The following is a 17,541-nucleotide window of genomic DNA, read 5'->3' as shown; positions in this document are numbered from 1 at the left end:
CTATTGGCTGCAGCTTCGCACCTTAGTCACGCCCACCGTAAGCGTCCGACGCTAGTGACAGCGGGGTGAGGGGATGCTGCCCGCCTGTTGCCGCGCCTCCTGGAGTTCGAGCGAGGCGTTAGGGAGGGAGCATATGCAAATAAGGACGGGGGGCGGTTGGCCAAGCGCGTGCCGGCGGGACAGTTGCAGCTTCCTCGCGCCCAGGTTCGCGTTCCTATTGGGCAGGAGCCCTCGTGACCTCAGCCGTGAAACTGGCCGTGTGAGTAAGAGAACCGCATTAGTCCTTCCGGTTGTGGAAGGAGGCGCTTGGATGAGGGGGCTGGTAATAGTCGGGGTGTCCGCGGGAGCGTGAAGTTTGAGGGTAATGGGCGGAGGGTGAGGCTGTTCCTTGTGAACAATCTGGTAAAGGGCGCAGTGTTTGAGAGGCCTTCTTAACAACCCGTGAAAGGTTTCGGGAGGATCAAACCTCAGGTTTGTGCTTGGGACTCGGAACGGTGCCCTGAACATGCACACTGACTTCTCTTCTGCCATGTGAATCATCCAGGGTGATGCATCTTCACAAGGCCGGTAGTTGAACTATGGCATCCACTACCGCGTCACTTAGTGATAGTTGCCAACTCGGACAAGCTACAAAAGGGAATTAGACAAATGCACGGAGGATAAGGCGCTCAGTTGCTGCTGGTCATGACAGCTGTCCACTCTGAGGTGGTATGTCTCTGAATTATAGTTGCTGAGGAACATGGGTGTAGCCAGTATTGGGGGGGGGGGAGACTGATCTGATTGGTCAGTTAATTAAGTATTTCTATTGGTTTACTTGATCTGAGGGGGGTAGCCGCTCCCCCCCCCACCTCTGCTTGGCTACACCCATGCTGGGGAACATGAATAGGAGTGTGTTCCTGACCTGCTTGGGCTTCTCAGAGGTAACCAACTTCAGGCGCAGAGGCTGCCAATGGCAAGGGAGGCAGCAGTTGGACACCTTGGTCTTGCTTCAGCTGACAGTTCCCCCTCTCTGAAGCTGCCCATGGCTGTCTTCGAAGCTAAGACAAGGAGAAGCAGGATTCTCTCCATTGTGCTTAGATCAAGCTTCATGGCCTTGATTATTGCTTGCTGTAGTGCAGATATGCAGGGCTTTGGATAACAGAAAGTCAAAAGGGGAGGGCTGTTCAACATACAGAATCATTCCATTCTTCAAACAAATTCTAGTGGACAGAGACATTGGGATATCCAAGGAAACAGGTGGAACAAGGGTGAGCGAAGGTGTAGGAGCTGGGAACTACTTTGGTGAATAGGCACAGAGGTGGATTAGAAAAGGAAAGAGCATTGGGGGCCTGACTTGGAAGCATTATGAGTGGATTGCTCTATGTCTTCCTGTGTTGCAAGGGGTTGGACTAGCTGACCCTTTGGTCCCTTCCAGCTCCACAATTCCGATTCTGTAGATCATTTGGAAGCATAATGTACCTACTATGCATATGAAATAATCCTTTGTAAGTCCCCTCAGGAGGATGCATTATTTATCTTAAATAAATAAATCTGGTTAGCCACTTTAGGAACAGATGGGCCATTGGTTTTATCCAGCAGCTTCTTCTTAAGTTGTATTTACATGCATAGATTTTCAGGTTCAATCCTGACTCATTACAAAAAAAACCAACAACCCTAAAGGGTTTTTGTCATCAGTAGACAATGCTGAGCTAAATGCAGTCTGATGCTGAGCTAAGGATCTGACTGCATAAAGCAGCTTCCTACATTTGCCCATTCTTCCCTTTTGGAAATGTGGGGCGGAGGCTGAGCTGAACTTTGTACTTGAAACAGCAGCAAGCTGTGAATGTGTGCATCAATTTTCATTATGGTCCATAAGTCTTTCTGTATCACAGTGTTTTGTTTCCCTTGACACTTGTGTCCTGTTTGTGTGTTCATTCATGTGATTTATGGTCATGTGCAGTGGGACTGTGCCTGCACCTGTTCTCACTCCACTGCTGCTCATGCATAGAAGGGAGAGTGCTCTATGTGTCAAATGAGTTCCCTTGTGATGTGGATTCCTCATTGCACAGAGTTCCATATCATAGGAGAAGCCTATGTGTACATATCTCGCTCTTCTGTACAGCACTGTTCCCTAGCATGTGGGCTTGGGAACTATCGCTATACTCTTGATCATTAATCATTTGAGAAGGGAAATGCACAAATGTGGAGGGGGTGACATCAAAATGGGGTTTGTAGTAAAACTAGACTAGAACCAGTGTGGCATAATGCTTTGAGTGCTGGAGTATGACCTGGGAGACAAGGATTCAAATCCCCACTGAGCCATGAAGCCCAGTGGGTGAACTTGGGCCAATCACTCCTTCTTAGCCTAACCTACCTCACAGGACTGTTGTAAAGATGAAATGGGGCAAAGGAGAACCATGTACAGCACCTTGAGCTCACTGGAAGAAAAAGGTGGTATATGAATGTAATAAATAAATAGTTTACTGTGTATTGAAAATGCATGCCAGTTGCCATTCCAGTGCCCCAGCACGTTGTGTTGCATTTTTCATTTTCTTTTCCCTTTGAAACAGGTGTGGGAGTTAAGCTGGTACTGAAAGAAGAAACAGAGAGTTGTCCCCTGGGCAATGTATACTACATTTCATTCTGATACCTTGGTGTTCAACAGTGTTACTTCACTGCAAACAAATTTTCATAAAGAATACTCAGCCATCTAGTAGTTGTTAAATGAAAAGTCTCACATCAGTCATATATGGCCAGAGTAGCAGATATTTCTCAAGTGTCCTAGATATTTTCTCTGATCACAAATATTTATACCCAATTGTTTCCCAAGCTATGATTCTCCCCTCTACCAACTCTGGATAGCCATAAAATCATGAAGTGCCTTTTTTTTTTTTTTTAACTTTGTGGGCTTTTTGTTTGCTTTCTTCTGTTTAATAATTTCCAGCTATAGCCCGCTAGGAATCAGTCAATGGGACCAACTAAGCTGGTATTTGTAAAGTGAGTAGTTTGCCACCTTCCAGTTTGTCCCAGTTTTGACAAGCACCGCAGTCACCTACTAATAACAGCTCCATATGACTTAATAAAGGTATGAGGAACTGGCTCCTACAGTCAGACCAATGATCCATCTAGGCCAGGTCTGTTTACTGTTATTGGCAACAGCTCTGCAGGGTATCTGGCAAAAGTGTTTCAAACAGATTTATTTGAAATCAACTAACTGGCAGTGCCAGGGAGTGGGCCTGGGGCTTTGGGCTAAGATGTCAATTATTAAACTATGTTTTCTAGCTTAGCTGTGGAAAACACATGATGTCATTTAGAGTAGAAGAGGCATATTCTGTGAATCTGCTATTAAAATTTGTTTGTCTTTGGAACACATCCTCCTATGGTTACCTAGTGTGGATTTTATCATACATCATCTTTATTAGATGCATCTGTTTTGTTGAACTGTTTTTTATTTATCTGTTCACTTCCTATAAAACATCAGTGCTCTCTTCCATAGCTGAAGTCAAATGTTTTGTCTCTTTTCTTCTTTTATTTTAAAATATAGTTGGCTTGGATGAAATGAAGCCATTATCAGTGGATTCCAGAATATTGTCCCTGGCTTCCCAGGCTACTGAAAGCCCTGATCAGGATGTCCCTGTGCTGCTGCTGAAGTTAAAAGGTAAATAGGTTGAGTTCTTTCAGACCTGTGATGAAATAGTTTCAAGTGTTGAGATTCTTATACCATAAATAAAATTGTTTTTCACTACTCGTTAAACTCTATCTGAACTATTGAGATTCACTATTCTACAAAGGTCCGTATAGTTAAAGCCATGGTTTTCCCAGTAGTGATGTATGGAAGTGAGAGCTGGACCATAAAGAAGGCTGATCGCCAAAGAATTGATGCTTTTGAATTATGGTGCTGGAGGAGACTCTTGAGAGTCCCATGGACTGCAAGAAGATCAAACCTATCCATTCTTAAGGAAATCAGCCCTGAGTGCTCACTGGAAGGACAGATCGGGAAGCTGAGGCTCCAATACTTTGGCCACCTCATGAGAAGAGAAGACTCCCTGGAAAAGACCCTGATGTTGGGAAAGATTGAGGGCACAAGAAGAAGGGGACGACAGAGGACAAGATGGTTGGACAGCGTTCTCAAAGCTACAAACATGAGTCTGACCAAACTGTGGGAGGCAGTGGAAGATAGGAGTGCCTGGCGTGCTCTGGTCCATGGGGTCACGAAGAGTCGGACACGACTAAACGACTAAACAAAATTCTACAAAGTCTATATGTGCATATTTTATATTTTCTGCAAGTCTTTCCAAATATAATTATTGATTTGAGGCCAACAGAGGAAAAAGAACTCATCTATAGGAGATGGTTAGTTTCTTTTCTGTCCTTTTTCAATACGGCAGCTGTATAAATGATATTGCTGTTTGACAGGGGTCATGGAGTTCCTCGAGATCTTGTTAGAGGGTGATATAACAGAGTATATGTGTTTATAGAAACAATCTCTCTCTCTCCATGAATATATAAACTTTTCTCTCCCTGCCTTCCACTGCCTGTCATTGGAAATGTGTGTACCCAGCGCATAAGAGACTATATGCAAACTAAGCCAATTTTAACGAGTGTATCTAATTTGCATTATTTTTAACACTGTGCAAGGAATAGAATGTTGAAAGGCAAAAGTAGGGAAATAGAACCAAAGAGGTGCTGTGCCACAAGAACTAGAATTAAGGATGAAGGGAAGAACTGGGAGCTGTATGTATGTTTGTTATGTTTGAGCTAGAATGGGACTTCTGTGCAGGCTTGCGTAGAGCTTCCTGAGGCCTGGGGTGGGAGTCTTAGAATAAAGGTTTTGGCATGACATTGTAAGTCCAGCAGGCCCCTAGCAGGGTCCCCTGACACCTTGGCCCTCTGAGGCCTGGGACAATTGTACCGGGTTACACCCCCCCCCCCCGCATGGGCCTGTTTCTGTGTTCTTAAAATCTCTATGGTAAGAGTTGCTCCTACTTACAGGCAAGTCTTATATACGTTCTGGAGAGAGACTGCTGATGAACTGCAGCAGCATAATAGCTAGAGGAACTGTCAGTTGCTAGAGGGCTACTTTCTAGTAAAGGAAGTCTTTGTGGCCAGAGTCTAGTAATTCTACTGGTGCAAAACAAGGAAGTCGTCTATAAGCCACCTTATTTTTCATCATACTTGCATCTCCACCGTTTCTTAATTCTCCTTTGCACCATCCCACTGACTTATTTGCCCATCTTTTTCTATCCATCTATAATGTATTCTGTAAGCGTTCTACGCATGAATCGTCTGGTTTGTTTGTTCTATAGATTTCCTAGCTGGCAATTGCCTCTGTATCAGTGTTGCAGTAACGACAAGATGGTAGTTGGGCTTCCACATTGTCTCATGCTCACTTAATCTTTCTTGATATTATACTCCCTTTCAGCGTAGAAGGATACTTGAGTGTCACATGCTGTAATTGAGAAAGTATAATTTTGTCACCCAAGCTTCTGGTCCATCTGTTTCGGTTTATTTTTCTTCCCTAGATATTTTAAATAGTGCACCGCCTGGCAGCAAAGAATTAAAAAAAATTAAACAAGACTTGTACTACTACGATCTGGTTCAATACTGCACATTAGTCCTTAAGCAAGATTACACAAGAGTGCTTGGAGGCTGGACTACTGCTGCCCAGATAGCAGAGATACTAAGGTAAACTCTTCCTTGGTTACACAGCTTTTATTCCTGAATTGCCTCTAGCCCACCCTTCTTGAAATCATTGTGTTACTGTGTATTAGCCTGGGTGTATTACTGCATTACCTGCAAATTGCTAAAATGTATGTGTGTTTATTTTCTCAGCCAGTGTTGTGTGGGCCTTGAGGTAAAAGAAGAACCAGAGGAGTTTTACAATAAGCTACTTCCTTCTGTAGCAGACAATCTCCTCTTCTTGGGAAGGCGCCTGCAAGCACGATTCATCCGAGCTATCAAGGTATTCAGGCTGAACAGCTTAAGGTTGTGTAGTGGAACTGTTTTGTAACTTCTTGACATGTTAACATGCTGAATAGTTGATTTATTCAGGCAGTCTTCCCCTGCCCTGCCCCCCAACTCCAGGCGCCTTGCATACCAAATGCCAAGGGCATATCTTCTGTGGAATCAGGACTCAGAACAACTATATTACAGCAGGAAGCTTTGGCCTATTATGATATTGTTTGATGCCATGGTTGACAGCAAGGGATACCGAAATTTTGGATCAGCTCCAGTAAAAATTAAATCACTAATAGTTTATTGAACTTAAAAAAAAATTCAAGCAGGATTATGACATGCCTCCAGGACAAATATTGTGGTGTAGATGCTTTCTTAAAGCAGCATTTCAAAAAGTTGAACTAAATGTTGAAAGATTTAATTCACAGCATTCCAAAAAGGTTGGTGGATTTGATGAATCAGATTATAGTAGTAGCATTACTGACCCATGGAACCAGCTGGTTTTCCAGTAGAAAAAGTGTTTTAAGTTTTTAAAAGCTGCATCTGTCCACTAATGGTGATTGGCAAAGGAGTTCCCAGACCTCAGACTGATGAAGTTTGGATGGAGGCAGTTTCAGAATTAACTATCCTGCTCAGCAAGTATATAACTTCAGAATAAGTTGCTTTCAAAGTAATGTTTCAGGAATTATAATCTTAATTTTTTGCTTTTTTGTGAAGGATGAAGAGAGGAATGAATTTTTACACTGTTTCAGAACAGTAACTGATGCCATCTGCTGGCTGTGTGGTGGATTCATTCAGCTAACAGCAAATGGTAAGGGAAGAAAGATCTGAAAGATCATTACTATAGCTGCATAGCGGTTTCTGATTAAATATTTCCCTCTTTTGTTTGTAGATAACTGTTGTGTTTTTCCTTGGTAAAACTACAAATTCATGGCTATTGCTTCATGGCTTGAGTTTTCTTCCTGTTTTTCACCCTAGTGCTTCAGAACAGACACTTCCAGCAACTGCTGATGACGGACGATGTTGAAACTTCAACCATAATGATGTCTGTGTTGCAGAATATTTTAAGAGTCAATAGGTAACTGATATACCTTAATTTAAACATTTCCCTTAATATATCTTAAAGTTTATCATACAGTGCTAATCACTTCTCTGAATTTATTTACATGAGTAAGAGATACTGCCAGGAGTAGAGAGTTAAAGGCACAGTAAAAGCTCCAGAAGAATGACAGGTGGTTTCCTAGTGGCTGTTTTAGTTCAAGATAACCACATAAATATCATCCGTAGAACTTCATGATCGTTCATAGGAGACGTCCAGGATTCTTAAAGCAAAGACCTTTTTGAGCAGTTTATTGTGCATTAATTACCCTTTGATGGTAGAGTGTTCTCACATCATTTTCAGGATTATGCTTTTATTATGGGAGTTTCCCATTTCTTTCCCATTCAAGGCAGTCCATCTATTATTCCCTCTAGCTAGCAGGTGACATTGCTGTGCTGAATGCAAATGTGTGCCAAGGCCCTCTACTGGGTGTTTTTGTAATATGTTAGTGATAAGTGACAAACTCTTCCATTCCATTAACTGCTGCATATGTTGCATGACCTCCTGCTATAACAGTATCATTTTTTGACTTAAGCAGAGATACCATATAGATTCATACACCTTAAGGGGTCCTTTCTGTCTGCACCAAATGGTTACGATTCCAAATTTAGAAGGAATGCTTTATAATGCATTACCTCAAGAGGCAGGCGACTTTTAATATTGTCGAACCAACAGCCATATCCTCTTCTCTCTGGAGGACCATCTATCAGTTCAGCTTGTTTTTATTAATTTTATTGTGTGCATTTATTTATTAAATATTGTATCCTGCCTTTCTTGTACAGAGAACCTCTCAGAGTGGTCCACTCAGAGCAGTTTAGAACACTTGAATATACAGTGGTATCTTGGTTGTAGAACTTAATCCATTCCAGAGGTCCATCCAACTCCCGAAACGTTTGAAAACCAAGGCACGGCTTCCGATTGGCTGCAGGAGCTTCCTGCACTCAAGTGGAAGCCACGTCAGACGTTCACCTTCCGAAAAACTGGAACACTTCAGGTTTTTGGCATTCGGGAGCCAATTTGTTCATCAACTAAGCCGTTTGAGAACCAAGGTTCCACTGTAGTAGCTTATAATCTCAATATAATGAAAGCCAGTACAACCAGAGTCAACCCAAGCAAAACTTCTTCTGTGTGATCCATTTTGATTACTTGTCAATACTATTAAGAGAAATCCCTTTTACAACCTTTAAGCAGCACTACAGTTGTATTTTAAAGTTACTAAAGGGTTTGGTGCAATACTTGCTAGCTACTGTAATCTGCTTACCTTCCCCTCCCGTCTGGCACCATTGAAGAGACTCCAGTATCATTCCATCTTTTTTCTTGTTATGTCAGTGCTGTGTTACTTCAAGTTGCTGAAAAGTCCCTGCACTGCATTTTAGATGAGCTTGTTTACAAGCTTTCGTCTTCCATCAATCCTGTCATAGGAAATGCAGCTATAAAGCTGTTACTCTTGATTGCACAGTCTGATGCCCAACTTGTGACAACATTCGCTACCCGCTACAAAGGTTTGTTACTCTGTTTCTCAGACTTGGGAAGAATTTTGTAGTAACGCTGGCACTGATTAGCCCTTCAGGGTCAAGGCCCACTATAATTCCAAAAGCAAAGGTATACTTTGTACAGCCTAGAACTTGTGTATCAATTCTAAAAGGTATTGAATGTGAAAACTTAAAGTTCCATACATGGATGTCAGTGGGACTTGCTCTCAGATAAGCATAAATCCTATTGGTTGGATCCAGAATTGAATGGGACCTAGGTTCATGTAACATAATGTGGATCCAACTCTATGCTTGGTACAAACCTTTTCACAAAATAACTGCATCTGATGTTGCACTACTTTTACTGCACAGGAAAGGCAATAGGCACATTTGCCAATAATGCTAATCCCTACATTGTATGATGTAACATTATAAGCTTGAGCCTCCGCACGGCCGTGTAAAGGCTTGAGTTCAACTAGTCTTCCCCTCTCACCTTCTGTAAGGCTAGAAGAATAAAACAGAATTTGGTTTCACTTAATGGCTTGTCATTAACACAAAAACCAGGAGTCCAGGTTTAAAATAAACTAAGTTGTTAACAAGCCTGCTTTGTAACTCATGGTTTTAAGTCGGCTTCTTTTACATTGACTAGAGTTTATTTAACACCAGGATTCCTGGTTTGTACATAAGGACAAGCCAGGAATTGGCTAAAGTGAAACTTAATCATCATTATTCCTCCTCCCAGCCATTTAGGGGGATGGTCTAGTGCTTGAGTCTAATGCTTCATGTGGGCTCCTTTATGCTCAGGTATATAGTGCTAAACCAACAGTGGGGAAGCTGGAGTCCAACATCATCTGGATGGCCACAATGCCCATCATTTTTGACCGTTAATCACACTGACTGAAATAGATGAGTGTTGGAACCAAACAACGTCTGGAGGGCTTCAGGCTCCCCGTCCCTGTGCTAAACTGGTGTAATGTTACATGTAAACACTGACAATGTCATCTATAAAGTTAAGCCAACATGAAATTGATTAGCGAAGCTAGCCCATGAAACTGACAAGCAACAAAGTAAGTTTTTATTCTGCATTGCCATTCGATTGAGCTGGTACCTGGGCTCCTTACAGCATGTATAGATTAATTCCAGGTGCCTCTTGTGACATCTGAGAGCAACTACTTCTGGGTAAACATAGTGCACTCCCTCCAAATTTTCCAAAAGTGAATGCCATAAGCTGCCATTCCGCCACCGATTACCAATGCCAAGTTTGTTCAGTCAATACAATTGTCTTGGTAGGTTCTTTATTAAACCAGGACAGCATACTTGAGCTGTCATTATATATGAAATTGGTTTTTTCCTGCATGGTACTAATTGCATTGAGTATTTTACCATTTTTAATATGATTTTTCTTCAAAATAAATGGCCTAGAAAGTTGTAGCACTATTGCAACCATTTCAATATTGCATTTTATGGCATGTCTGTACATGTTTTATGTGTACATTTGAAAATACTCTGTACCATTGGGACAAATGCATTTGCCAGTGTGCATTATACTAGTTCATACACCAGAAGGCCCATGGTTAGCTTGTTTTCCAGCTGAAGGGAAATCTGGCTTTCCCCTCACTTTGCAGGTGCAAACACCTTTAGTTGTATCAACACTTCATTCTTTTCACCATTCATGTTTTTGTGAGGAAAATTCATGCTACTGCCTGCTTTGGCATGTACAACTATAATTTTCCAGTGTCTGCAGGATAAGCAAACTAACTGTGCTTCTTATAAAGCAGCATATTTATCTTGATGTGTCTCACTGATTAAGGACTACAAAGCCTTCTAAGCAAGCAGTGGACTGGCAAAGGATTTGACAGGAACCTCAATCAGCTTTTGGACTTGCTGTGCTCAGAAAATTACAAGGCTGTCAAAACACAGGTGTGGTGGAAATCCTACTGAGTTCTGTATGTGGTGGAAGTAGCTTGTACTTAAAGTTTCATCAGTATATTACTGTGTATTTCAGTGCCTCCAACCAACATCTATTCACAATATGTTATAGGTACAATAGATCAATTAACACAGAAACACCTCTAAGAGTTTATAAATCTCATACACACACATGCACACACACACACACACACACACCCTCTTTTATTGCAGCTTTCAAATACAAAAATAATACATTGTCAATTAAATCATTAAAACAGTGCATGAAAACACATAAACAGTCACTTTAATGACACATCACCGTATAAGTAGGTATGATTAAAAACACAGTGGAATAAGAGTCTTTGCTGCCATTGTTAAAACTGGGAGAAAGGGAGCCAACAGACATTTACCAGAAATGAGTCCAGGTGCCAGCACTGAGAAGGTCCACTCTGTGTTCCCCACCTCAGAAGCTGGTAATGCACTACTGAAGGTGGGAGAAGATGAAATAGGGTCTCACATGTTGAACACAGTGCACAGGTAACTTCATATAGGAGGAAGCACTACTCCAGATAACCTGGTCCTAAGCTGTTTAGCTCTTTAGAGGTAATAAACAACATTTTGAATTGTGCTCTCAAATGAATTTGAAGCCAGTGCAAATGGACAAGAGCTAGTGTAATAAGTTCTGAAAAGCAAGCACTAGAAACCACTTGGCTGCTGAATTTTGTCCCTGTCAGTTTCTAAACACTCTTCCCCACAATCCCCGCAGCAGTGCAGTCTCGATGTGAGCAGGGCATGAGTGACACTGGCCTGATCAGCATGGCCCAGGAAAAGGTGCAGCTGGCACACAAGCTAAAGCTAAGCAAATGGATCTTTTCCCAATTCATCAGTGAATATTGAGGTGCAGGGGGATTTTCAGGTTGTCACTTGACAACTCTGAGAGTGCGAAATGGACACTGGTGGTTGAGGAGGGGATCAAACCTTTCTCAAAGGACTTGAACTGTGGTTTTTGTTATTTTTAAAGCGGTTGTTAGCTGTTTAAATTGTATGTTGCCTTGAGATGATTGTGTGCATTGTTCCGTTGGGCAGGCTGATAATGCTTGCATATTCAGAACATTTCTAATGGTTGTTAAAAAATGAATTCTTGTTTTCATTTAGATCATGTAAACTTGAGGTTTTGTATTACCTGGAAAGAGGCAGATTAGTTTGAATTCACGCAGGAATTGTTCTGGCAAATAATAGTATGACATTGTCCACCCCACCACCGAAGAATAGTTTAAATTGACATGGGGCAGGGGGGAGATGCAAAGCATTAAAGTTGTATTAATATTGTCACTGTGCTCAATGGGGAAATGAGCATAATCCTCAGACCCAGGGAGTACTCAAGGGTACGCAGTACCAGCTTCTTTTTGTTGTTGTTAAAAAGTGTCGTACTTACTGTAACAACTCATGGTGAGTACCGGCACCTGTTTTTCCTAGATAAAAAACACTGCTCTGACTTGTTTATTTCAGAGACTACATCAAGCAGCTTGCTTAATCCAAGCAGCATGGAGGGGATTTCAAACACGAAAAAGATTAAAGCAGCTTCCAAAAACAGTAACAATCTTGCAGAGAAATTTCAGGTAAAGCAAGACCTTTGGTTTATTACAAACCTGTGGATGCAAACAGATGGTTATGTGATGGAGCCCTTCTTCCTCCCACTCCCTTGTCCGTTCTCCCATTCCTTTCTCTTTTCTTTCCTTATAGAAGAAAAAAGAAAGTGGTGAGGTGATTGCAAAGGCAGATCATGGGGCAGCTTTCTCTTCTGGTCTCACCCAGCACCTGCATGTGGCCTCTACAGGTCACTGTGACCCTCATCCCTTTGTGCAGTTTCTCCAATAACATGCTTGCTGATCTGTGGAACTTCTCGACCTATGCTAGAGATTAGGTTTTTGAAGTTCCCTAATACTTACATTCTTTCCCTCTCATAATATTGTGTTGGCCAGGAATGTTGCTGTGAAAATATGTTAAGCAGCATGCAAATTTCTTGGTGCTACGTTAGCTAATTGATTGCAGAAGTATAGAGGGGTTTGCTGTATAATAAAATGCATTTTAAAAAGGTATCTTAACGGGCACATGTTTGGAAAATCCAGTAGAGGGCAGACTTCGCATGTAATGGGTTTCCAGATTTCGGCGCAATCTTTTGTTCCAATCAGAATTTCAGGCTTCACCGCTAAGCATCCAGGCCATGATTTAAAGTATGTTTGTGCATACCACTACATGTGCATCTTGAGACTATTGGGGTACATGTTCCCACCTGCATGATAAATGCAGACCTGTTTAAATGTAGAATACTCTGCCCCCTGTAATTTCTAAAACTTTGTTGTTGTAGAGCTAAAAGAAAACAGGAGTTGCAAGGTTTAAAAAAGCAGAAAGAAGAGGAGGAACTCCGCCAACAATTGCAGCTTCGGAGACAGAGAGCCATGAGGCTGTTCCATGAACGACAGCTTACGCTACTGGAAATAGTTCATCCAGGTATGGTTATTATAGTAGCATGAAGGGCGTTTTCCATGCAGAAACAAATTTCCCATATTCTTTCTTGTTAGCTGAAAACTTCTATTCATACTCTGTTTCCTAAGACTTAGTATTTGAGGCACAAGATGCCATTTCCTTAAATGGCCAAGTATTTTTTCAAGGATGTATCAGCATCTTTCCCTTGGGCCCCTTTAGGACTTATGGGGAGATAGTGGTAATGTATACTTAGAACAAGTTGATGGGAGAAATGAATGTAATTCGATTCTCATTCAGTAAATGTGTGAATCATTTCTTTGCCATAGGTTTATGTGCTTTCTCCCCCACTCATTCTCTGTTTCCTTCATTTTGGAAGGTAACAACTGTACTGGAACATCCTTAATATCAAAGCCTGGGGCAGGATAGCCATCCACTTCGTTTCCCTGAGCAATTTCTTCTACCTATTTCTTTCAGTATTGACTATTGCGGCCCCTTGTCAGGAATGCAATTCTACGCTTGGATCTGAACTGCTCATTGAATGTGAATAGTTTAATTTCCCCAGAGGAACTCTATGTGAATAATTTCCTCTTGGACTTTGGTACAGGGTCTCATCTGTGTAGCAGCTGGACCACAAATCTCCATCCTTACCAAAATGTCCTCAAACGTATCTGGATGTTGGTTTAGAAAAAGGTCTGCTTCTGCTGTTTGAGCTGAATTTTTTTGAAACCAGCTGGCTTGTGTTGAGTCTCCCATGAAACCCAAGCATATTCAGAAATTTGCCTCCTTTATCTCCTAGGTCAGGTAGATAAGCATATGCATGAAATGGAGGAGAAGTCAGCCATAACTATCCAAAGATACTGGAGAGCATTTAGGGAAAGGAGAAATTTTCATCATCAAAAGAAGTCTCTTAAGCAGTATAAAGCAGCTGTCCTCATTCAGAGAGTGGTGAGTATGCAACCAAGTGCTGCCATGGCATAAAATTTACCCAAACAGTTAACATTCATGTTTTAATTCAAAGCTTCCAGTATAGTCTACTATAAGCAGCTGCTTTAAAAATTAAGCTGGAGCATTAGTCTTCAGAATCTTCATAGCAAAAATTTGCAAAAATCTAAACAACCCTTTTAAAAACCTGTTACAAGAAGCTGTCAAAGACTTGAGACCATAGTGCTGAATATTACCCTAGAAAACCATTTCTAGCTTCATCATCCCCCCCGCCGCCGCCCCCTGGCCAATCCTTCCTACCAATTTATAAAATTATTCTTTAATTTGATGACATTGTGGAGGCCAAGTTCTTATTTGAAGCTGCACTTGCAGAACCACATTCTCCAGCTAAATTGAGCCTTGCCGAGTTGTATCTGCCTGAAGAAAAAAAATCAAATGGAGAAACATGCATATTTCTCAGTGGTTTAGCTTTCATCGTAACTCAGCAGAAAGGAGGGTGCTGGACTAGATACTCAAGTAACAGATCTGAGCTTAAAGGTTTGTATTCATTTCCATGTTGACAGAGCACTGAATTAAGAGTCACTCTTGTTTTATTGTTTTTTTATAGCAAGAATACTGTAATAATGTTTTAGTTTAAATGGAATACAAGATACTATTTGTTCATGAATTATTGTGTGTGTGTGTGTGTGTGTGTGTGTGGATTCCCAAGCTAACCAGAAGGACATCAAGAAACTATACTGCTGTAAAAATTCTGACTGTATAAATACATTGCGTTACTTGAATACTTTTGTTTCCGCAGGTGCTTAAGTTCTTGGAAAAGCGAAGGAAAAGGAAAGCTTATTCTCTCTTGAAACAGTCCAAGCACCTCTCTGATGAACAGAGGCTATCCTTGCAACAAAAAGTGAATGACTACATCAAACTGCACCCGGTACATCATCATTCCTCCTTTGGCTAGGGCACCTTTTAATATTGGTTTGTTGGCCAAGGAATGCTTACAGACATGCTGGGGAACCCTGCATGTTGCCAGGGAGTCTAGGCACACTTTCAGTTTACATATGGCATGTTCACACATGACATTATTTTAGCCTTGACCATCCGCAAAGCTCTCATTGGAGCTGTGCATGACAGAAGAAGACAGGTAACGGTGAAGACAGGTAAAAGCTGCCTTTTAGGGAAGTATCAGTGCCACATCTCTGACTCCTCACTGAAGGACCCTGTAACTTCCAAGGAACCTGGGTAACCTAGGATCACAGTTTGAAAACCACATCCATAGAACAACAGGAATGTTTTGCCCCTAATCACTACTTTGACAGGAGCCACAATACAGCATTGGCAGTTAGATAACTGCAATAACTCAGTGGGGAGGGGGAAATCTGTTGCCTCCTATCCTAATTGCAACTGCTTTTTTAATTCCACACAAACTCATGAACTAGTGAGTCTGTTTCGTTTCCATAAATGACAAAACATTTTCCACTTATCAAATGGTTGCATGGGTGCTCATACATATATGCACACACCCTTTATGGTACTGATATTAAAGTGTTTAAGGAAAGCTTTAAAAAGTAGGTGTTCCTGATCAGAGAAATATTACCTTCATAGGAGAACCTTAATTGGGGGGCCCTGAGGAAGATAGTTGTCAACAGGAATGCAGTTGGGCTTTTTATTTTTTCACAAGGACTGCCAGTATGTTTACAGATTTATTTTTTTTAGTATTTTGCTTGTATTGCTTTCATATGTTGCTGGTCAATGGTGGTGCTGCTGCTGCTGCAAGCAACTGCAGCCAGGAGGTGCCTATGAGACCTGTGTGCATACCTGTTGCAGCAGTACCAGTTTTGCTGTTAGCTTTCCCCCCCAAAAAACCCATTTTTTTTAAGTCTACGAAACTACTTTGACAAGAGACCCTTATTGTAGAGAGAGAAATTGATGGGTAGTAGAGGTAATGAAGGCTCTAAAATATCACTTGCCAAATCTTGAAAAGTTAATATCAGTACACAGCCTTTACCTAGAGTTCCATGCTGTTTACCTAACGTAAACTCTGAATATATCAGAAATATACTGGTCCCTCTTTATTTGGTCTGTGAAACAAGGTATTGGGTGTTGCTTGGTGCTTTCCCCCCTCCCTTTCCCCCATTAATATAATAATAGGAATTTGCTTCTTCCTGAATCCTAATTAGGAAACTAAATTTATTCAGTGATAGATCGATGGCTTCAGGGAGGAAACACAGGAAGCCGCACAGTTATTAGATTTACAAGTACCCAAGAAATGCAAATGTTGTGCTGTAGACATCCACAAAGGTTTGAAGCTGATAACCGCTAACAGTGACAGGCACTATCATTTTTCTCCAGGCTTCTGAAATGTCACAAGAAATGAGCAGGGAACTTCATCATCAAGCTCAGGAAAAGCTGGCCCAGTATTTGTTGAAAAGAAGCCAGGATCGCAAAGCAGAGCAGCATAGAGAGGCATTGCTCGCCCAAGTCCACACGGATGTGGAGCAGCTAATGAGTATGTGTCTACCTCATCATCACCATTATTTTAGCCTGGCTCTGATTTTCTTCCCATATTGTGGTAAATGTTGATGAAAGTGAGTGTCGGGGCTGATTCATGCTAATAGTAGACACCACAGCACTCATCCAGAGATAATATTTGGTTGTGTGACTCATGAGCCATGTAGCCTGTTGATTCCATGGCAATTTTGGTCTTGTTCCCCTTTAAGATGTTAATGCTGAGAGCATTTGTGTAAAGGTGCTTTAGGAAACTTTACAGAAATCTTCCACTTGCTGTGTGGGCAGTAACCCTCTACCGTATCAAAAAACGAAACAAAATGAAGTTCAGTATGCTGGGGTTCTTCTTTTATTGCCCTTTGCCATTGTGAGCTATATGTGGCATGTACCTTCCCAGCATGTTTGAGATTTGGTTTTTAATTGTAGTGCCCAGAAGATGGATTCACTGAATTATAAATAGAAGAATCGGGTTATAAAAATGAAAGGGATAAACCCACTTTATCTGGCCCATGAAAGGACTCAAAATAATGGAAAATGGAATAAATATAGCCCCAAGATGATCAACCTTGTATTTTAAGAAAAAAAGTAATTATGATTCTTTTGCTCCGTTTGTCACAGGTGCTCCAAGTCTAACAGAATCCACTACGAAAGATCTGAATATATTTATGAGTAGATCAGTTCCTGTAGTAGCCAAAGCCAAACAGTCCCACAGCACCATGTTGAAATATACACGGTGGCCATGGTGGAAGAAGCTGGAAGAAGACTTCTTAGAGGAAGAGGCTGTCTCAGAAGATCTGAATGCTGAAGTGGGAACTTTGTTCATTGGTGGCAGCAAAACATAATCTAGAATGAACAAGATTATAGTCTGGACTATGTCTTCTGTGAAAAAAGGAAGCAAGCAGTCCATCCAATGCTGTCCAAATGATTTGATTTTTTCAAAATATTTAGTTAATAAAATGAGTTTGTACTTATGCAATATATCTATATATAGCTGTTATCAAGTTCCTGTTTTACAGATTTTGACCTCTAACCAGAATATCTAAATTTTACCATTCAGATGACTTGGTAATCATTACAAATCACATTTTAAATATTTGTGAAATTCAGTTGGATTGTTAAAAAAAAAGTGGGATTTTGAAATTAATTTTGTGGGGAGTTAGCTGTGTGTATGTATAGGCTAGGAAATAGAACCTC

General features: G+C 41.2%; 1 protein-coding gene across 4 annotated transcripts; it reads left to right on the top strand.

The window, feature by feature from the left end:
• Nucleotides 1-31: 31 nt before the first annotated feature.
• Nucleotides 32-17,333, top strand: IQCB1 (IQ motif containing B1). 4 transcript variants are annotated; one of them, XM_081007376.1, is made up of 14 exons: nt 32-259; nt 3,524-3,637; nt 5,502-5,664; nt 5,812-5,941; nt 6,652-6,745; nt 6,913-7,012; nt 8,363-8,535; nt 10,316-10,425; nt 11,926-12,035; nt 12,785-12,927; nt 13,700-13,848; nt 14,645-14,773; nt 16,192-16,348; nt 16,966-17,333. In XM_081007376.1, exons 2-14 carry the CDS (start codon nt 3,538-3,540, stop codon nt 17,187-17,189), a joined length of 1,782 nt encoding a protein of 593 aa, XP_080863502.1. In that variant the 5' UTR covers nt 32-259; nt 3,524-3,537; the 3' UTR covers nt 17,190-17,333. The 4 variants fall into 4 exon arrangements, with proteins under 4 accessions (XP_080863502.1, XP_080863501.1, XP_080863503.1 ...); XM_081007375.1 differs by lacking the exon at nt 32-259 and adding an exon at nt 291-471; XM_081007377.1 differs by lacking the exon at nt 32-259 and adding an exon at nt 779-1,247.
• Nucleotides 17,334-17,541: the final 208 nt, after the last annotated feature.

The sequence above is a fragment of the Podarcis pityusensis genome (genome assembly GCF_964106645.2).
Source record: "Podarcis pityusensis genome assembly, chromosome: 1".
Lineage (NCBI taxonomy): Eukaryota > Metazoa > Chordata > Lepidosauria > Squamata > Lacertidae > Podarcis > Podarcis pityusensis.
This window is presented reverse-complemented; position numbering and strand designations above follow the sequence as displayed.

Excerpts from the sequence above, each read along its gene's own strand:
- IQCB1 (XM_081007374.1), top strand. The coding sequence starts at position 2,379 with ATGGGGCAAAGGAGAACCATGTACAGCACCTTGAGCTCACTGGAAGAA. Across the intron at positions 7,013-8,362 it reads AATATTTTAAGAGTCAATAG|TGCTGTGTTACTTCAAGTTG; the intron begins GTAACTGATATA and ends TTGTTATGTCAG. Across the intron at positions 12,036-12,784 it reads ATCTTGCAGAGAAATTTCAG|AGCTAAAAGAAAACAGGAGT; the intron begins GTAAAGCAAGAC and ends TTGTTGTTGTAG.